This window comes from Populus euphratica, unplaced genomic scaffold (genome assembly GCF_000495115.2).
Source record: "Populus euphratica unplaced genomic scaffold, PopEup_1.0 scaffold9.1, whole genome shotgun sequence".
NCBI lineage: Eukaryota > Viridiplantae > Streptophyta > Magnoliopsida > Malpighiales > Salicaceae > Populus > Populus euphratica.
Genome location: NW_011499857.1, coordinates 346,816 through 368,545, shown reverse-complemented (window position 1 = coordinate 368,545; position 21,730 = coordinate 346,816). Strand labels below are relative to the sequence as shown.

General features: G+C 32.4%; 4 protein-coding genes and 1 long non-coding RNA gene across 5 annotated transcripts; 2 read left to right on the top strand and 3 right to left on the bottom strand.

Annotated features, from left to right (window-relative positions):
* Positions 1 to 528: 528 nt before the first annotated feature.
* LOC105123545 (uncharacterized) lies at positions 529 to 2,458 on the bottom strand. The gene is made up of 2 exons (XM_011023170.1): positions 1,454 to 2,458; positions 529 to 1,010 (listed from the first exon to the last, which is right to left on the bottom strand). Exons 1-2 carry the CDS (start codon positions 2,234 to 2,236, stop codon positions 894 to 896), a joined length of 900 nt encoding a protein of 299 aa, XP_011021472.1. The 5' UTR covers positions 2,237 to 2,458; the 3' UTR covers positions 529 to 893.
* A 4,556-nt stretch (positions 2,459 to 7,014) lies between these two features.
* Positions 7,015 to 12,529, bottom strand: LOC105123543 (5'-adenylylsulfate reductase-like 7). Its single transcript, XM_011023169.1, has 4 exons — positions 12,045 to 12,529; positions 8,379 to 8,560; positions 8,034 to 8,158; positions 7,015 to 7,771 (listed from the first exon to the last, which is right to left on the bottom strand). The coding sequence occupies exons 1-4, from the start codon at positions 12,189 to 12,191 to the stop codon at positions 7,335 to 7,337; spliced, it is 891 nt and encodes a 296-aa protein (XP_011021471.1). The 5' UTR covers positions 12,192 to 12,529; the 3' UTR covers positions 7,015 to 7,334.
* Positions 12,530 to 14,300: 1,771 nt separating this feature from the next.
* LOC105123823 (eukaryotic translation initiation factor NCBP-like) lies at positions 14,301 to 16,441 on the top strand (the record flags this gene model as incomplete). The annotated part of the gene is given in 6 exon segments (XM_011023566.1): positions 14,301 to 14,355; positions 14,725 to 14,807; positions 14,924 to 15,046; positions 15,123 to 15,200; positions 15,869 to 15,935; positions 16,389 to 16,441. Coding segments are annotated over 6 exon segments (459 nt in total), but the record flags the coding sequence as incomplete, so codon positions are not given.
* Positions 16,442 to 17,010: 569 nt separating this feature from the next.
* Positions 17,011 to 17,327, top strand: LOC105123541 (uncharacterized). The gene is made up of 2 exons (XR_841875.1): positions 17,011 to 17,057; positions 17,206 to 17,327. It is a non-coding gene; the product is annotated as an uncharacterized LOC105123541 (long non-coding RNA).
* On the bottom strand, positions 17,215 to 20,591 carry LOC105123542 (superoxide dismutase [Cu-Zn] 2-like). Its single transcript, XM_011023168.1, has 7 exons — positions 20,410 to 20,591; positions 20,221 to 20,322; positions 19,734 to 19,829; positions 19,618 to 19,649; positions 19,214 to 19,289; positions 17,605 to 17,658; positions 17,215 to 17,448 (listed from the first exon to the last, which is right to left on the bottom strand). Exons 1-7 carry the CDS (start codon positions 20,495 to 20,497, stop codon positions 17,420 to 17,422), a joined length of 477 nt encoding a protein of 158 aa, XP_011021470.1. The 5' UTR covers positions 20,498 to 20,591; the 3' UTR covers positions 17,215 to 17,419.
* Between the last annotated feature and the right edge of the window lie 1,139 nt (positions 20,592 to 21,730).

Below are 21,730 nucleotides of genomic sequence, written 5' to 3'. Positions count from 1 at the left end.
CCCAGCAAATGTTCCAGAACGGCCTTCACATCAGTTTTTGACATTAAGCATCTAGCACGACTAATCTTGCCAGTTGAAGCATTTAGGGCCTCAAGTTGGTCACGATTCAATAAATCTCTTTTGTTTGGATTGCTGTGCTGTTCAATCAACCATTCTCCTGTTTTCTTTTCACGCCCGCCATAAGAATATCATCTTAAAGACTCGAGAGCTCGTAATTAGGCGCAATCTAAGCTTAATCCATCATGGCCACTTAGCCCGCAGATGCAGTCTATAATGAAGCAACTAGCCATTGAGGGAAAAGAGCTCTCTGACAGCAGAAGCCAGCTAACTGATAGAAATAAGACAAGACGCTGCAGCTAACACTAATAGATTTATCAAAATTTTGATGTCATTAGCTGCCATGCCTCCACCATCTCCCTCTCGAGAATCATATAAGAAAAGGGAATCCCATGTATGCAACAAGACTCAACCTTTACTTTGTCAAAGTATAGTGGTGGATGGAAGATCATATCGCATTAGGGGTCTTGCTTATATAATAATGCATAGCTCTGGTTTACTTTATTGCTTAATGCGTTCATCGTTGTTTAAGCATTGCTAGACCAGCACAGAATTACTTGGTTCATGAATCCCAATACAAACTTTTAACTAGTGCTGTGACGCGCACACATAAGATACCAACGTCAAATAAGTGGGCTCCAACACAGAAGCACGAGGAATCTCCGATACAGAGAGGATTCACAGGAACCTGCTATCTACACGAACATCACATATATTTTTATGTACAAAAAGATGGAGACAACCCTATATAAGAACCTTGTAAACTAGCGTGGCAGATCCACCACCACAATTGACGCTAGGGAACAACTGGGATTTTTTTTGTAGGCATTTTTGCTTCAAAGGCCATTGTAGTAGCCGCCATAGGTAATGTGAGCTCTAGCGATAGGAACTCCTCTGGCTGCTGAAATTGCTTCATTCAGTTTTGTTGCATGGTGAACCACTTGCTTAATCCTCTGTGACAACAGTTTGTGATTCATTAGCTTTTAAGCAGTGTTAATGAATATGAAAGTGATCTTGGTAGCATATTAAGTAATCACATTTTTTTCCTAATAAGAGTCCTTTAAATTCAAATCCCCTCTTTAAAAACTATATTGCAGACGGAAAAAAAAATTGATCATGCTGCATCTCATTAATTATTTTGAAAATGTGTTCAAGATACAAATGATTAGCAAGAAACATAGAAATGATCATGCTGCCTATCATTACTTGATCATCAGTTTATATGATCTAAAATATTTACTTAATGGAAAACAAGGAGAAATCAAATCAGATTAAGCATTCCACAAAATCATACGGAAATCAAACTAATCATAGGATCCATGGATAATAGTCATATGATTGATCAATTAGAAATAGGAAGAGTGACAAATTAAAAAGAAAAAGAAACAATCCAAACCTTGTCATCAGTGTAAATCTGGAAGCTCAGCTTTTGGTTCTGTTGTTGCTGCTTGTTTCTTTGCTGATTTCCAAAAATGAAAATACAGATGGTAGCAGCTGCAACACCAAAAGTGCAAATAGCACCAATCCCAGTTAAGCTCAACTTCCATAAATTCAAGCCACTACTATCCTCCTCCCAGTTCACCTCCTTTTTTGTATTATTTTCGTTTTCAGTGCTCTTGATCCTTGGAGAACTAATCTTGGTGGTCTCCAGGACCTGATCACCTGTATACCCCTGATGATCACTTCTGTCTTCAAAGTTAAAAGTAGAACCAGCATCAATTTGAGGGGGAGCTAAACCACCCATGGTGTTTGAGGACTTTGGAGAGTCCAATTTCATGTCGACAAATTCATTTTCCTTCATTTTCTTGAAGAAAACTTGAGAAACTGAGTCTTGATCAGCTTCTTTGACTTCTGGCATGGTCACAGAGGGAACCACAGTGCTTAGGTCGATAGGTACCATCGAGACCACATCTTTTTTGGAGATTACATGATCTTCTGGGACATCCTTGCTAGTTTTTGTTGGTGGCTCCAACTGAATATGAACTGGAACAAGTTGATTAGGAACCACCCTTGAATGTTTCGGTGGAGAAGACGGGCACATGAAGTAGTTCATGTTGAACATGGCTTTGGGATTGGGACTACTACTACGTCTGCTTGCCCCAAAAGTCTTCTTCTCACCATCTTCATGGTAATCAATGAACCCATCATGGGGTAGTAGCTCCCACTCTTCAAGATCCATCTCATAGATGGAAAGTTGTTCTCTTCGAAGTAGAAATGGATCAAAAAGAAGGGCTTGAGTGCTATAATATATAAGGGCAATTAAGTATGCTCTTATGGTGGAAAATTTGGGGGCCCGAATTATTTGATCAAGCTAGGACGGTAGGCAGTCATGGAGTGATGCGTGGAATCTTCATGATGTGTCATCCCACCGCTCCATGGTCTCCTCCTCTTGCTTTAATTTTTTGTTTTTTTAAAGTCTGAGATTGCTCTATGAAGGCTAATCCTTCCGACTAATTGTATGGTCCACTAGGGCCCACGTAGGAGAATAGAATGCCTTGCCTGATATGCTTCCTGGATATTTCTTTTCAATCTTATATTGGTTTGTTAAATAATCTAATCTACCAAGTTTGATTACTATATTGTCACTATGGATAAAATTTGGGCAACTGTAAGAGTTAAGATATGGTCACACAGACGTTTCTCTTGGGGCCTATGAACACTTCTAGAGAGAGAGAGAGAGAGAGAGAGAGAGAGAGATGGAGAAAGATGGGATGGTTTTTGTTGGAGATTCCTTCAATGGTCTCACTCTCATGGCCATGGCAGGGAAAGAAGGCAAAAAAGAAAGAAGAGTGCCGTCGGTTGCTTGCAGAAGTTTGCTTGGAGTGAAAGTGATAGGGTAGGTTTCTGAAGAGAAAAGGGCAAAGCTGAAAGTGAAAGCTTCCATACAACTGTCCATAGGCTGGTGGTATCTTTAATTAAATCTTTATTGGCCTTTTGTGTCAAAGTTATAAAAATGAAAGTTTTGCAATTTTAATAGTTTGTAGAGTGGACAAATCTGCCTAAATTTCACATGATTATATGCTTACATATGTGTTTATCCTGGGGTGGGGTAGTTTTTGCCGTGATTCTTGAAAAAATATATTAAAAAAAAGTTATAAATTATAGCTTTTTTTAGAGTTTTCAATATTATCTATTAGAACTATGGTTTCTGTAGATTGATACAAAACTTTCAAAATTATTATGGGGACAAAATGGAATTTCAATCCTACTTTATCGTACTAACAAATGGATTTATAATCAAATTAGCAAGGTAGTTGATTAAAACAAACATTCAAAATAGTAGTTATGATTTTATTACATAGATAAAAGGTTTGTTAGCAACAATGTTGATAATCAAAATAATTAAATTTTATATCAAATAATTTTATATGATTAGGAAGTTTAGATTAAGAGTTCTTTTGACCTTAAAAATACCTAGAAAAATAGATTTAAGTTTAGAAAGATTTTTTATTCCTAGTTGATTTTTGGTTTTAAAGTGGTTTTTTGTATTTTTAAAGGTCATAAATTTATTTATTTTCAATTAAATTATTCTGATCTTATAATTCTGATTATAAGTTTGGTAAGTTACATCAAGTTAAATGTTCTTGTTATTTTTAATTATTGTTTTTTAATATTGAGTTAATAAGGGTTTCAGTTTTATACTTTATTTTGATTTATTTTATATATAGTTATCATGGTTTCATGATCCAAGTCGATAATTTGATAAGTTAATCTAATTAACTTGAATCAATTTAATATATTTTTATTTAAATATTATTTAAAAAAAAAATTATCTTCCGTTTTTATAAATCAAACTATGGTTTTACTAATCATCCAAATTATTTTTGAACTCATCAAGTTGAATAGATATTATACTAGGTTAATTTCTACATGGTTTATCTTTTTACTATAAAAATATTATTAATTCCCAAATATTTTTTTTTAGTATGATTAATAAAAACATGATCCAACTTCCAACATGGTACAAGCCAACTATATAGTATAGTGCTAAATGGTATATAATTTTAGTGTTCTTTATCTTACAAGGATACTTATCAACTGTAGTTTTTTATTTATATTAAATTAATATATTTTTAGTATTTTTAAATTATTTTAATATGCTAATATAAAAATAATTTTTAAAAACTAAAAAATTATAAATATATAATTTAATACAAAAAACTATTTAAAAAATAATTATAAAATGACACTCCCAAACAACTTCTTAAATAAAATATTTGACTCAGCATGGATGTATATGGCTTGCCAGCAAAACCATAAATAATAAAAAGGAGAATTTCATTATATAAATGGTTCTGCACAGTGCCACATACGTTCTTCGAAATGAAAACAATAAAAATCTCGGGAGTAGATGCAAATTAAATGCGAAGTTGATGCCCAAAAAGAGTTTCAATAAAGACGCCGGTAGGACGGGCCCACCTAAGAAAATCACTCCATTGGAAGCGTTCGCAGGCTGCAATTTTACAGAAATAGATGGTAAAATTATAAAATCATAATTAAGATTTTTCTTGCTGTGTATATTTACGGATGTAGGATATTAATTATTATTATTTTATGTTGACAGCGAGGTTGTAAAAAAAACCTTTTGGACATCACTAGAAAAATACAATATAATTTCAAAATTATATATTGTAAAATTATAATTAATTTTTTTAATTAATTATATATTGATGGATCCTCTATATTACATATTGCAGAGATGAGTAAAAAAACTAAAAAACCGATTAAACCGAGAAAATAAAAAAAAATAAACTAAAAAACCGACTCGTGAAAAAATGATTAAACAGATTAAATTTTTTAAAAAATGACTGGTTCAGTTTGATTTTGGTTTTATAAGCCTGACACCTAAAAAACCAGACCGAACCCAACCCAAAGTGAAAAAAACCAGAAAAAACCGAGCTAAACTAAAAAAATCAAGCCAAATCGGTTTGAACCGAACCGAATTGAAACTAGTCGGTTTGAACATAAATTGAATTTTAACTTTTATTTTCTTAATTTTTTGAAAAAATCCAAAACCATTTTTAATTTGTTATAGCCAAGTTTCTCCAAAATAAATTATATTTGCATATTTTAATATATTAAAAAATAAAAAAATAGTCTTTTTTTATATGCATTCTTAAATTTAATACTTAGTTTATTAAAGCCATGCAAACTTGGTATATATTTTAAACATACCAAAAAAATTATTTTATTTCTTTAAATATAAAAAATTATAAACTTATACGTAACATGCATTTCCAGTATCACAAATGTAAAAAGTATGTTTTGACTTTAAACCCTCTTAGAAAAGAAATATTATTATATCTTAAATTACTAGCTCTTATATATATATATATATTAGGTGTTTTACATATAATATTTTTCTCACCTTTTCATCACATAAAATGAAAGGTATAATATTTTATTTATAGAAAAATCTAAAAACTCTATAAATGGTAAAATAACAATTTTTTGCTTAAATAATATCGCATGTATTATTTTAGGCTAATTCTATAAATTTATTCAACATGTATTTTAGGCTAATTCTATAAATTTATTCAATCAAGTCCTTTTTAAATTGTTTTAGGTCTAAAATTATAATCTCCTAAATTAATTACATTCTAGTCCTCAATTTCTAACATTTATTTATAGTTAAGTCACATATGATTAATCATACCATTTTAATTTTTGACAAATAGTTCTTATGTGGGTTATTCATTGGGTTCCTTAATAAGTTGACCTTAATATAAATCATAATTCTAAATAAAATAGGATTAAATAAGTTAACCAAATTAATTTATTATCAATTCAATAATTAATTGATTTATATTTGAATATTAAATATAATATCTAGCAACTTGTTATGATTCTCTAAATATTAGAAAAGTCTTAAATAGTTTGACTTAACTTTTCAGTAACTAATTTTTCAATATAATTATTATCCTTTCATTAACAATATTTCAATTTAGACAGCATAGCATAAAATGTGTCTACTCTTTCACATCATATTTATTCTCAACATGATAGTATTTTTTGAATGAGATTTGAAACCCTTTTCAAATATTCTTCCACGTTATATAAGAATTTATAATCAATAACATTTGAGAACAAACAAAATATTTTTCTAATTCATATAGGGTGATAAATCATGTCTTGATTATTTAAATACCTTTGTATAGTAGAGAAGTTTAAGAGTCAACAATGATAATCCTAATTTTACATGATTTTAACTGAATTTGCTAATTTTACACGAATCAAGTTTAATTTTATTTGTTTCGAGTTTTTATACTAGATACATATTAATTTACAAAATCATATAATTTTATGAGTTAGCTCATGATTTTAACAACAATAACTAAAAGACATCAAAATATAGCATAAAAACACTTTTATTTCAAAAAAAATTTTGTTAGAAGTAATGAATATTTCTAAACTAATCAACAAGTTCAGTCGATATTAATTTTTATTTGCAAACGATTTTGAGAGTGAACCCTCATTTTAATTTAATGAATTCAAATATATATATTGAATTAAAGGATGGGTATAATGAGAGGAGAAAAAACAGATTACTCTTCGTTAGCTCGTGATATCGCAATCAAATCATCGAAATAATAATAAGAAAGCATACCAATGAAAACTTTGACATCAAAATCTGCCTCCCTCTCTATTCGAATAATTATCCAACTACAAAGAAGAAAAACACTTCCTTCAAATGTATAGCATAGGCTAAAAAAGTCCAGCCAGCCGCATGACATAAATGATGCCTAAGCAGGGGTCCTTCGCCAGTAAAGGCAAAGCACAATCATTGGGAAAGACGCATCATGAGCGTTAAGACTACATTGCTGAGGTAAAAAAATAACTTCAACGGAACAATGTACTTTAAAGTGTCTTTCTTCCCTATCTTTCGGTCTAATCACAAACCTATATAGTCTTCTTCACATTCATATCTCTTGACTTCAAGTTACCATTAGCGAGGCATAGAGAAAGAGCACACAGTAAACTTGCATTCAACTTGTCAAAATGTTCCTCCAAAGGACAATAATATACAAAGGAAAAAAATTACAGAAGGAAAGCTGTTCTCAAATTTACATGCCTGATCGCTTCCTCCCAATACTAGAACAAGCATTGATGGTTTCAGTTATCATTATCATCATCAACAACGCTAATAGTAGTAAAATTTTAACACGAGTGAGCGAGAGAACACAAGGTCCCAGAACATTAAAACTATTTGTAATACACTAGTTAACAGTAAGCCTTTCCTACCTTGATAAATGTCCCAAGGAAAACCAGGATATGCCTCAGGATTGTGACCTAGCTGATGCAGAAGATTCACCCAAAGAAACAGAAGCCAGTGAAGACGCCCAAACCCGGCAGTTTTTTGCACGTTCATGGAAATTTCTGGTCTTGAAATATCTCAGCTTAGTCCAAATCCTCCTAACATCGACCATGTGAAGGATACGCCCAAACAATTGGCTTGTCTCGCCAAATATTTCCAAGTTGAAATGTGGCACATAACAGACATAGAAAGCCTTGATATGTGATAACACTTTTGGATATACATACAGCAGCAGCACCCTGAAACAGAGAAATAATGTAGCCAGTACCAAGTAGGGTTCACTTTTTATTATATCCTCCAAGGATGGCCTGTTCCATGGCTGCATGATAGATTGTTCATGTCCCTCTGTGCTAGTAGAGTCATCATCATCTTTGGTAAAATGTTGAACAGGTTCAAGTCCTGAATCACAGATGGCTAGGTTAGAAACAGGATTTATAAATTGATGACTCAACTATTGTATGTTGATGGAAATCAGGGCGCTAGTTAACCCTTGGAAAATTTCTAATGTGCTGCAAGGCTGAACATTGACTACAATTTAATAAAGCACTCTGTGCGTGAATTTACAACATCAAGTCCACGAGATCAATGCATATAAAATGGTGGAAGCAAAGAAGCTCAGCAAGAATATACACAAATCTTTGGCATGGAAAAACACATTTACCTGTTGTTTTTTTATAAAACTGAACAAGAGATTGAAGGTTCTTTGGCCCCCTATACTGCAACTTTGATGTCTGGTTGACTATTAATATTGATGGCAGGCTGTGGATTCCATATCTTGAAAAAATACTGTGAAAAAAGACATGGCATTGATATCAATAGACAAAATACATGATAACGTGGCCAAAGATGGTTGGTATTGGATAGAGACCTCCAACAAGAAATCAATAAAAAGTCCAATGGGTATCAAGTGATGACAATAAAAAAGAACCAAGTTTTAACTAGGCTTTGATGAACTAGTCATATGCCACTACAAGCATATCATTCACATCGATGAGAGGTGTCTCACCTTGGGAGAGCTGAAGATTGTTCAAGAGCCAAATGTTTGATTTGAGGGAACATGGAACTAAGCATTTCAAATTTAAGAAGCATACTGCGTGAGAAAGGACACCATGAAGCATAAAACAGTACAGAAGTATAAGCATACGTCTGTTTTGAAGTCAAGGCTCTGTCCAGGAATTTCCCATCCACCTATTGACAAAAGTATGCAGTTCAGCACTACAAACTAATACAAAGCTTGAATTATAGGGATCAATCAAATACAGACCAGACCATATACTGATTATCCTAGTAATTTCTGAGAAACGAAAGCATAAATTATGTGGTGCAAAAGCCAGAAAACTGGACTAGATCATAAAGCATGACGCCAAAAACATTACATGCGAGTCTAGATCATGCCATGACTTTTATTACAAGTTACATGAACAAGATGGCAGAGTAGGGAAAAATTACGAAATGGAATTTATAAACTCTCTTGAATTGCATATACATAAAAAAATGAGCAACAAGATCTTGGGGACAGTCAAAATTTTGTTTTGAAGAAATGTTCAACGAAAATAATCTAAGAGCTAAGCATGCAATTAGCACAATGCCTCAAGTAAACCATTCATCTTCAATAAACAACCAACCAAATTTTAACCTTGTTTTGAATTCCCATGAATTCACACAAAACAAATAATCTTGGATTTATTTTAACCAAATTTAAGGTTTTGGAATTAAACTGCAAATGAATTGCATTGCAACTCAAATAAAGTGAGGTTAAAAAATAAACATAAGTGTCTACTCATGATTTGCCAATGAATGGTGAGTTTTACCTTACTTTTAATTGCCCACAATTTTTTTTTAAAAAAAACAAACACCCATAATTTTAATCAATTCATATTCAATCTATTCATGAATATATTTCATACAAACTGTTAAATAATCATAATAAATAGGTGAACTATATGACCCCTTTGTGTGGTCCTCTCAAAGAGAACTATGCATTCAATCATGTCCACTTATGATTGACAGTATGCTGAGAGACTGTGACTGTCCTGATCCATAACCAATGTGAACTCCACTGAGAACCTAAGAGCTATGACAATCTTATGACTCATCAATTGGCTTAAGCACCACAGAGATACAACTAATTTTAATGTCTCCCATAGCAGAGCTCTGTGCTGCAAATGAACTTAAACTTCAGAAGTGTCCTAAGAATTTATGACTTTGATTTACTTCCATTAATTTAGTCCAAAAGATAAGGAATCACAATTTCCTTTTCATTCCTCAAATATCAATTTACACTTGATGTGTCATAAGAACATATGACCCCGTTTTGCTCTTCCCTTTTTTTGTGTCAGTCAGTCATCCTCTTGCCATGCCTTAACTCATTCTCTATTTTATCCCTTTTTTTCCTCAGTCACTCATCCTCTTGCCATGCCTTAATTTGTTCTCTATTTTATCCCTCAGGGCCTCAAATACACCACATAACTCTCTTCCTTTTCTTTTCTCTCCCTCACAAACCTTTTTTTATGGAGGAATAGTCTTCCAATAGGGAAGTTGAGTTTCATATCTGATTCAAATACAAGGCAGGGTTTTTCCCCCTCATATTTAGAAGTACAAGATGGTCCAGCTCAGCTATTAAGGAATGATTATGGAAAGGCCAAGGCACCCCAACATCAACCATAATTTTTCAACAATCAACTCAAGCATGTTTCAATTGATTAGAAGCGAGTACCGGTCACATACAGCCACCTCCTCAATGTAAAACTTATTTATAAATTTCAAGGTTTTATCAGGGAAAAACCAATAAATAAGGTGGAAAGCAAATACTGACATGCAAAGTTTGCATGTCAGCACAACAACTGTGCAAGCTTATGCAAATGAGTTATTATTGTCAGACTAAGTTTTTATCCCACTAACTCGATCTAGCAAAATAAATGCTAGGTTGCATGCAAACACAACAGCCATTCTAGGTTTAACTGACTCAGTAATTTTCACACACAGTTTTTATCCCAATACCTCAATCTGGCCAAACTGAGGCATTAGACTTTTCATCACTAGTTTTCAAGTGACCACATGATCTTAGGGAAAGTACAAAAACAAAACAACAATGGAAATATCAAAAGACAAAAGAAGAATAATTCTTCTCTTTCTCAAGCAACCAGTGCTGTTCTGCTTCCCTTCTCCCATCTACTTCAACAGGACTGACTATTATGGATGTGTTTGTTTGAGGTGTAGGATACCAAAGCACTATAAACATTCAAGTTCAAGATTTAGAACAATGAATAGAACCTGTCAACCATCAATTACGGGCAATTTACACAAGATAGAAAAATAACTTGAACATATCACATGCCTCTTGTCCACTTGCAAGAAATTTGGCTGATACATAAAATCTGTTTTGCTATGATAATTTCTCCATTTCTCCATTGTTATTAGATTGCTCATACAAAGTGTAGTATGCAGTCATGCTCCTAAACAAATGCTATATCAAAGAATAGTGACACATTTACATTCATCCCCACCGCTCTCTCAACACTCATGGAAAGAGACAGAGAGTGGAAATGGATAAAAATAATATTAAGGTGTTTCTACAAGAAAAAAAAAACACCATATCAAGCAAACCACAAAACAAATGATTTTGATTTCGCTCAAAATGATAACTTTTTTTTCTCAGAGGGGTTCCAAATGGATAGGTCCTCCTAGGCCAATAGAACAAGATCTGATAGACAAATACATGGCTAAGGCACGAGTCAAAGTGAATATTCCTATGTGGAGATGATGGAACTACCTCCAAGAGAGAAGTAGACCCACCCCCTTTTAAGTTCATTCTTTTATCTCACTGTTTCAAACAGAGACAAGCAGCAGTACAAACACTTATCAGGAAGAACTAGCTAGGTTCATTTTTACATGAAACAGAATCTTAAAGCAAAAGGATCTAAGAAAATCCTAAACTAGAAAAAAGGTGGCAACTTGGGATAAGGTTTTAACTACTGACAATCTATAAAAAACCGGAACAACATTGTCTAGGATTACCCCTCCAACCAAAAAACACATTTGCTCCACAACACAATCAAAAATTAAAAAACACGAGTAGCCTCAGCCTCCATACAATTAATACTTGATAGTTCCCTTGGTCCATAAATAACAATTAAATTCAAACCACAACTGCCGAGTCTTCCCAAAAAAATAACGAGTTGAATTCAAAACTTCTAGAAAAGAAAAGAAAAGGCAATACATTCAAAATCTAAATTCTAATTCATATTTCTTCAGTGTGAAAAATTCTGTTGCAACACAAAAAAGAAATAAAAGTGATAAAAAACAAAGTCAACCCATTAAGATTTACTATTCCAATTCACAAATTTTGCACAAAATCTAAACCTGACATTTCATCTACAATTAATCAACAAGCCCTAGCAACTAAAACCGCAAAAAACATAAAAACCCATCAGCAGAATAGATCAGACACAAAAATAGAACAACGAGAAGCAGCATGAAATAACAAATCAAATCAAATCAAATCCAAACATCAAGAACCCATTAATCGACAGCCAAAAACAAGGTAGCCTAGATGAAAATATCACAAAATCAACAAATAACCACCAATCTAAGAAGATAAAATACATCACAAATCACAAACTTTAAAATAAAAATAACTAAAAATAGCACAAAAAAACAGAGAGAAACGTACCTGAAGAGGAGGATTAGGAGGGATCGAAACAGGACATTGAGATCGAATATGGTGAAGAGACAAAGCTGATTCGTTAGGGCAATCAGACAACGCTGATGCTGGCAAAACCCCAATATAGAGCAAGAAGAGAGCAGAAAGCAGAGACATTACAAAGGTTGGAAAATGAAAAATAAAACAAAACCAAGGTCCAAATTAAAAACCCGAAAAAGAAAGAGAGAAAGGGAAAAAAATCAGTAAATCTATGCTTTTGATTTCCCAAAAGAAATAAAGAAAGAAGATAAAACAGAGGAAGAAGTGAGCGCTTTGTGTTTCTTAATTAGGATTCGGTTTATAATTGAGGTAAGATGACAAAGTACTTTTTTTTTTTTCTTCTTAGCAATAATAGCAAGTACCACTTATAAACAAGATTATATATAAATAATAGGGAGAGATGGTAGGGTTTAGCTTAGAATTTGAGAAGAGTTGATGTCAGGTTTTTGGGTATCGAGGGGAGGGGGGAGCTTGGGGTAGTATCAAAAATGGTGTTTTTCGGAGGGGGAGATGATTCAATGGAGGGGAGGGTAGCGGGGAGCTTGGGGTAGTATCAAGAATGGTGTTTTTCGGAGGGGGAGATGATTTTGTGCTTATTATAGTAATGTTATCAAGCTCATATTTATTTCTGTGGATGGCAAGGCTTTTTCCAACTCCCTTGCTTTCTTTTTTTAGGTTACTTCCAATTTTAATTTTATTTTTCTTTTATCAAAGAAATAATTTTTGCATTTTTTAATTCACTTTTTGGGTTAGAATCTAGATTTAATTGCCTTTTCATAAATATATAATTCATTTATTAAGTTTTGCGCTCTTTATTATTTTAATCATGATTTATCTCCAAATATTGTATTAATGTGTCGTTTGGACCGGTGAGAATAACATTTCTTAATATATAAATTTTACATTAAGAAAAAATAGTACATTTTCAATGCAATATTAGGGTCAAACAGGGAGCCTATATCAAACCTAACTTGACAACTTCAAGATTCTACGCATATTTATGAATTCAATAAATCCAGTCTCTAAAATAAGCCCTTCACCCTATTTTTAATATATACATACATACATACATACATACATATATGTATGTATGTATGTATGTTTTCTAGTTTTATACCATTGATTATCATTTTTAATTTGATATTTGAGTTACTCCAAAATTTTACCAAAATTTTTTAAACATGTTATTCTACATGGAATTATAATTTTTAAATTAATAAGAGTTTTAAAAAGCATCGCGATATAAATTAAAAAATATAATATAATTTTTGTTATTTATTAACTTTTGATTTGTAAATTCAATATGATATAAAAAATATTTAATAACTAATTTTAGAATTTTTCTAGTTTTATAGAGATTTTTAATTAGCAACAACATAATTTTTAAGTGCATCAATAATTTCTTTAATGTTCTAAAATCTTTTTTATTACAAGAATTCTTAAGCTAATTTTTCCTATTGGAATATTTCTATACTAATAAGCTTAAGTTTTTATTAAACCATTTAATCAAATTAAAAATTTTAACATATTTTTTAGATATTCTATTTTATATTAGATAAAGTTTTAGATTAATATGACAGAATCACTCTTAAACTAATCTAATTAAAAAAAAAAACTAGGAATATCCATGTATTTAAGGTTAAAAAGATAATTTTAAAATTCATCACTCTTTAGCTTCATTACCGCTTTATTTGGTAATGAGATTTGAATTATTTTTTAAAATACTTTTCAACCTATATTTTTATTTTAAAATATATTATATTAATTTTTAAATTTTTTTATAAAAAATTTGAAAAAAAATTATTTTAATATATTTTTAATGAAAAATATTATTTTATAAAAGCACACATTTAATAATTATCAAACATATATCTAGTAAGTAAAAGAATAGAGACGGCAAAGGGAGGAGACACTTATTTTTTTAAAAAAATTAACCAACCTTATTATAAGAGAAGAAGGATTGAGAAAAAACCCATTAATTATTTTAAATTAATAAAACTCATGGTTCACCATTTATCTTATTAGAAAAAACTAAAAAAAAAAATCACACAAAAAATAAATAATAGTAATAGCAGGTGCCATGCGCATGAAGCATTAATAGCCTTAATGCATAAATGTTGACATATAACCAAAATAATAAATAAAGAAAATGAAAGATATCATGAAAGAAGAAAGCAATATTATATATTTATACACACACACACACACACTATCTTCATCATTAACAAAGAAGCTGAAGAATGCCAAGCTCTTGAACTCAAAGCCAGTTTGCACCCTCTTATAATTTTAAAACTCCGTTCTAGTCAATTAAATTAACTCAGAATTTAACTATTTCAAAGTTGAAAATGAATCAAGTTTAAGAAAAAATAAAAAATAAAAAATCTTGGTGTTCTAGTTAAAAACTTGATTGAAATCTGTTGATTATTTTTTAAAATCAAATAATATTATTTTAATTTGTAAAAAAAATTAAAGTTAGGTTGATCAAAGACAGAATGACATAGACTGACCACCGCTCGGGTTTAGGAACTCTGCTCTCAAGGTCCCTTTATCTCTCTCTCTTAGGTTGTTGCAATTTCATGGTTTTTTATGATTCACTATGAGTCTCTCTGTTTGCTTATCTTTGTGCTTTGACTTTGTCTATGTTATGCTCTGCACAAGTTTGTATTTTGGTGCCCTCGTCGAACACAGACATCTTATGAGGACAACATAAAGAAAATCATTGAGTTCAGTTCCGTGAGTTGATCTGTTGTAATAATTTATTCTTTTGAGATGATATATCCTCACGTAAATACATGTTTCTTTTCTTCTTTTTTTCTTTTCTCGATTCATTTGCTGATTGACTGACTGAGCATTACTGTATTCCTGTCGAAGGTTTTTAGGTCTGCAATTGCCACTTGGCTTGACCTTCTCTATTGCCTACTAGCCCTACTGATCTTCATCTTTTCAAGCAAGGAATCCGCCCTCTATGGGAGGTTAACATTGCAATACATTCCTAATGTTATACTGAGCATAAACATAAAAAAACTGCTGACATTCGTTATTTCTCAGGACTCTGCTAACTGCAATGGTGGCGAGTGGATAATGAGATTCAAGAAGATTGTCTCCGGTCGCTTTTGGGACGATCTGGTAAGAGGAATCTGCAAGTACCTCCGCTTTCTTGGTTGAAATTCAAAATGTTTGATGAACATTGTTGGATTGTCATCTCCAAACCCTGCAAGATTTGTTTGACTATAGGAACACGCACAGCACACTGTATGGATACCATTTGTTATTTTCAACTTGTGCTCTCTATATTTCCCTGTTTAGAATCATTTTATCTGGAAAATGAACGTTATGGAACTTGCAGTCATGATTTGCCTGGTTTATCACCAAACCAACTGCAAGTTAATGGCACGTAACATTCCTGAGGTCTTTTAAATCTCTTAGCTGAATTAGATTTTCATATCTTTGGAGTGAGGGAAATGCCTTGGTGGGACTATCATTGACAAACCTAGGATTTTTTTAAGCTATGAAAAGGAAACTTTTAGGTTTTGGGTTCTGTGGTTTAGAACCTGTAACTGCGTTTATACAGCTACCATTCTTTTATATTCTTGCCATAGTATTGCAGGTCATGGATGGTATAACGCACTGACCACTTTTGTAAGAGTGGTGTGAAGCTGATATCCCAGTTATTAGTTGCAAAGCATTGTCTTGCCCTCCCTAGATGGGAAAGAAGTGTTTTGTAGCGTAACGAAGCTTTTCCGCTGGATTTTTTTGTAAATAGTGTTGTGTTCTACTTGCAGATGCTCTTTCAGGTTCTTGCCCTGGTAGGTGATCAACTTGATTACAGTGATGACATATGCGGTGCAGTGCCTCGTGAAAGTTTGGAAATATGGTTGTGGTTATTTTATAAAATATTTTTTTATTTAAAAATATATTAAAATAGTAGTTTTAGTTTTTAAAAAATTATTTTTAATATCAATATATCAAAACAATCTAAAAACATCAAAAAATAATAATTTAAAATTAAAAAATTAAAGTTTTTTAATTATTTTCAAAACTATTTTTGAATCGCGAAAACAATTACAACGCATTATGTCGTTGGTTAGTCATTAATTATTAGTTGCCATTAGTCTGACTGTTGTTTTACTCTTTCGTCTTACTCACGGCTTTGATTCTTGTGTTTTACTATTTCCTCTGTTGCTGAAATCTTAGTATATTAGGGGTTTTTTTTTCCTTCTGTTCTGTACATCCTTTCCTTTTACTTTGTAATTATGAACATTCCGATTAAGTTCTAAAGAAACACTGTGTACACACTTCTGGATTCTTCTCCAGGGAGTGATGGCGTTAAGAGGTGCATTCAAATTCAAAAGTCACTTAAGCTTTGAAGGTCACCTTATATAAATCTTAGTGTTAACTTTAGGACCTGTAATATCAAGTCAGTCAAGATATGCTTAAACTAACCAAGACATCCATGTTAATAAAAAATAAAAAAACACTTGAAGCTTCCCCACAGCTATGTTATGGATGACAAGCCCCATGATGCTTCTCTACGTGACAACTCATCATACAGAAACACGTGGCTGAGAGGGTAGAAATATTGTGACCTACTCAGCTGAGCAAGAAACAGGGTGCAGACTGCAGAGGTCCCTTTTATGCTCTTGCTTCGTATCAGAATTTCTTTCTCTGATAAAGTTCATTCGGTATTACAAACTTAGCAACCAGCGCGGTTGTTGCCTTCATATCCTGTAGGTTAATGTGTTAGACAGTACCAGCTAAATTTGATGTTGGTTTTAATGAATTAGTAGCTTTGCTTCTGGATTTTAGGGTCTGTTGCAAGTACCTTTAATCTGACTGTAAGCTTTCTTTTGGGGCTAATATGTTTTGTTACATCCTCAGTTTTGATCAGTGGTGGATGCTAGGCTTACGTAAAATTTTGCTTCTGCAAAAGGGAGAGGAACGCATAGTTAACCACAAAGCCGTCGTTGCTTTCCTCCCCGGGAGGCATGGATCCCCACGGTCACCAATGACACATTGCTACCAGATGTGTTTGTTTCAATTATCCTTTGTGCTATTTCGGAACACCCAAATCTTGATGCTGGCATCATCTACCACATAACAAAAAAAGAAACACGGAAAAAGCTCCTCGGAGATCATATTGTGTCCAGGGAAAGCTTTCCAAGCCATTATGATATATTGACAAATTGAATATTCGAAGATATTACATAGAGTTTGTTGAGATTACAGCTTCGAACAAGTACATTGGATCACCCTGCAAAACTTACAATGACATCCTTCTTTTCTTTGTTTCTGTCTTTACCGAAAGAACATCTTGCATGAAGAAATCCATCAACTAAGTATCAAAACTAAACAGATGATTTGAGCCCAATAATGCCTGCCAAAATAATGTAACAAATGTCAGGCTTCTGTATATAAGCAAAAGGATTTTAATTGAAAAATAAATAGTATGTGACACTCACTCCATTCCATCTCATGACTATAAGTTCTTGTTCTAAAGCATAAAAAAATTCATAAGAGTAGGGAATATTACCACATCCAACCCTTGCACCTGCATTCCCAGTTGTCTTACTAAGATCATGTCCACCTGCCCATTATTTTGGAATTTGAAAAAAAAATGCTTCAATACAGATAATGAAACAGGCATCTACATGAATTTTTTCTATTCCCAGACAGATAATAAAACAGGCATCTATATGAAAATTGTTTGATTCCCAGATAGGTAAATGATCAAAAGATATGTTGGAGATACAGACTTTCAGTGAACAAACACTGATCAGAAATGTGATTCCAGTTTACAGCATTGCATCCCAACCTCTTCAAGAGTTTTGTTGTTCAATACTCTCCAAATAGTCCCATTCAACAAAGAGGCAACAGATTTCCTGTGTTATAACCACCAAAAATTTAGTAGCTCTTCTACTAAGAAAAGCCAATTTAGTTGATGTTAAACACCAAAAAATCATATACCACGAATCTCTACTCTCTGGGTGCTCAGAAATGTCCCAGTAACTAAAAGCTTCTCCATCCTCCTATCACATGTAGAACATGTGAATAAAAATCTTCTTCCACCATTTGACAAGATGAAATGCCTGTTTTGGGAACACGCATCCAGATTTGCTTTAACTGTGAATTTCAAAATTTTCTTGCAGAAGATCTAGACTATACAGTATGTACAAAAATCTCTCCCCGAGCCCTGGTTAAGTGGGAGCAATAGTGGACGAATCTTTTACATATCACACTTATTCACCTTTTTTTCTACATTCTAAATTCCTTATAAAACAACTTCTTACCACACAATCACAGATATTAGTTTCATTCTGCTCCATGCAAGAATTCTGATGGGAAAAAGGTCAGGCCAAGGAACAACAACAACAACCAAGCCTCAATTTCAAACTAGCTTGGGTTGGAAAGGTCAGGTTAAGATGATCATTCTTCTATAAGAATTTGAGATAAATTTAGCTTAATGCAAATAGCTCTTGGACCATGATGCATATGTTTCATATGTGGAAAGACAGTTGAGGGCACTGACTGTTGATAATTATGTACATGTTAAACCAAACTTCATAGATTATTCATTTGGTGCACACCCTTGCTCATCCTCCAAAACACATAAATGTGAATTCATAAATTTTAAGACAGCTATGAGTAGCATCAGGGAATCACATGTATGTGTTTTGAAGGATGCACGAGCTTCCTAATACAAGAAACTCAGGCAGAGTTGATGCACCAGATAAAATATAAAAGTGAAAGCAAGTTTGAATCAGGGGATATGAGTCAGTCCATATCAGCTTAATAACTTAAGGGCATTCAAGTTGCGGACTAAAGTTAAGCACATATATAAGCATACCAGATAAGAATTTTACAAGGAGCAGCCTGAAACTTACAGAATGATTGGTAGAATGCAGGAGCACATGTAACATAAATTTTTTGACAAACTGATTACAAGTATGAGGGTGATGCTTATAAACAATCAGGCCACCCCATAAATAATTCTACGAGCATAACAAAAATAAAAATTTCATATGTACTTCATAAGAAATATAGCCACTGTTTTTCTAACACGTATCTGGTTTTCTGCGAAGCTAGTGATAGTGTCTGAAGTAACATGCAAATTTTTTGCTGCCAAATCTAGAAGCCTTTACCTTTTCCAAGATCATCAGGATCAGCATGCACAACAACAGCCCTCCCCAATATGGAATGCATCCCACTCAGTGGTATCTAGAAGTTGAAACCAAGAGAGAGAAGTTCAATAATTGAAGCTAGATTCACTGAGTAAAAAACTTTTATGAAACCAAAGATCTGAATAAATCAAAGGCAGCTGTGCAACCCTGCACAAAACCATTAGACTGAGATTCTCACGGCATTTGATAATTCTAAAATTGTCAAGATCACAAGATCATGTAACATGAGCCAAAACCAAAACTAGCATTGAATTATCAGCAAAATTTCAAGTTAATCCAGAGGAACATAGTAATCAAGAGCACAAAACCATTCCAAATCAAAAGAGACTATCACTCGTCCAATCACTATAGGTATCCGTAAATACCTGAAAGTCTTTGATCGAAACTTCTGCAACACCTGCAACATGAAAAAATTAAGCCAAACCAGTCCCTAGTTCTCCAACTTACCAAATTCATATAGGAAAAAAGAAACAGCACATACCATCTGAGCCTGCAATGATGTTCCCCAAATCTCCAGCATGACGTTCGTTGTCACATGGAGCTCCATGGTCCTTCTTTAATGGATTGAAATGAGGTCCTAACATTAAGTAAGATCATTAGTAAATCTATAATCATGAATGAAAACTGCTGCAATCCAAAGAAAAAGCCACTTACACAAAAGATAAGAACATCGTGCACATAAAAATCACAACAAAGCTGCACAGACTTAAATTTCAAAATCAAATTTGAAAAGAAGTGCCAACAGTAACAACAAGAACATAATCTTGCAGTCGACAGAAGATAAGCATCACGAGCCTAAAATCAGCACCTAATGCTCTAATTTTAAAATCCCAGTTCAAATTCAACAAGATAGTAACAAATAGTCATGCATATGAATACCGCAGCCAACCCCGTAAAAAAGAATTGCAAGAAACAGTACATTTTACTCCCTGAAGCGATACAGACACATGTATAAAGAGAGAGTATACCAGTGGAATTGCAGCCATTGGTGGTATCACCAAGTGCATGAATATGAAACCCATGAAGGCCTGGTGATAAGCCAGCTATCCTCCCTGTCACATGTGTTGCCCCTGTATACATACATACATGTTTCACGCAGATACATCAAGAAAAGAACCATGCTTTCTTTCCTTAGCAAGATAGAAAAAGAGAGAGACCGTTTGGTTCTTGAATGAAATGAAGACAGCCTCTAACATTGGAGTCTCCGGTGATGAGAGCCACCGCTTTCACAGACCCTGTTGCCATTTTATCTTTGTTGCTTACCCTTGCTTCTGCACTCTCTCAGGTTTTTAAAATCAAAATATCATCCAAGGCACCTATTATTATTATTAACTTAAAAGCTAAATGCGTGGGGTGAATAATATACAGCCGATACTATTCATACTCTTGACAACGTGGAAGGCACTATTTATTTTTTTTACATTTTATTTTTATTTTTATTTTTACAGTTTTATTTTATACAATCTAGTTTTAATTTAAGACCAGTTATTTCTGTTTTCTTAACAATGGTGGAATTAAAAAAAAAAAGAGTAAAAAAATATCAAATATAAGTCGTATAGCTGAAGTTCCGAGAAATATATATTTTAATTTTCTAACTTTAAAAATAAAATAAATTATATGATTTCAATACTTTAATTCTTTTCAAATTTAATCTTGGCATAAAAATTTATTTTTTTATTTTTGGTTGAGAGAGGAGAGATAAGTAGCTAGATTCTAGTGGAAAAAAAACAATCATTAACAACAATTTAAACCCTTAAAATGGTCAATGTTTGAGTTAAATGATTCCATTTGAAAATAAAAATTTATATTATTTTTAAAGTTAAGGAAAAATAGATCTGAGTTTCATTTGATTTTTGAATTTTAATTGATTTTTCTTTACGCAAAGATTTTTTTTAGGCTATGAATTAGATTTATCATAATTTTTAAGATGTTTTAGATTAAAAAATTAAAAAACAAGTTTTAAGTTAAAAAACATAAACCTTAATTTTCTTGCCACAATAGCAACTATTATCTTTTTTCAAAAAAATTTAGAGCATATGTAACCAAAAAGATATAACAGCTCAAACATGTCGGTCCTAACAAAATAAGTTAGGTGGGTTGGCTTGGCTTGGCTTAGCTTATCAAAACCAACAACACCTGATCTTTATTTTTTTTTAATTATTTTTTAAAATTAATTTTTTATATATTTAAATTTATACCTCTTCTTTCTTTTATTTTTTTAGAGAGTTTCTTTTACATGACAATTATTTGTTTTGTTATACATTTAAATTTAGAAGAGTTTTTCTTATTTATCTATAGTATTTTTTTTTTTATCTTTTGTATAAATGAAATTTTTTTTTGAAAATAAAAAAAAAAAATTTTTGATAATATTTCTAATATGTACAACCTTGCATAGTATTTTTTTTCTCTTTTATTTTATTCATTCAATTTAATTTATGTCTCTATTTCTATTATCTTTTGATTAAATAAAAAAATTAT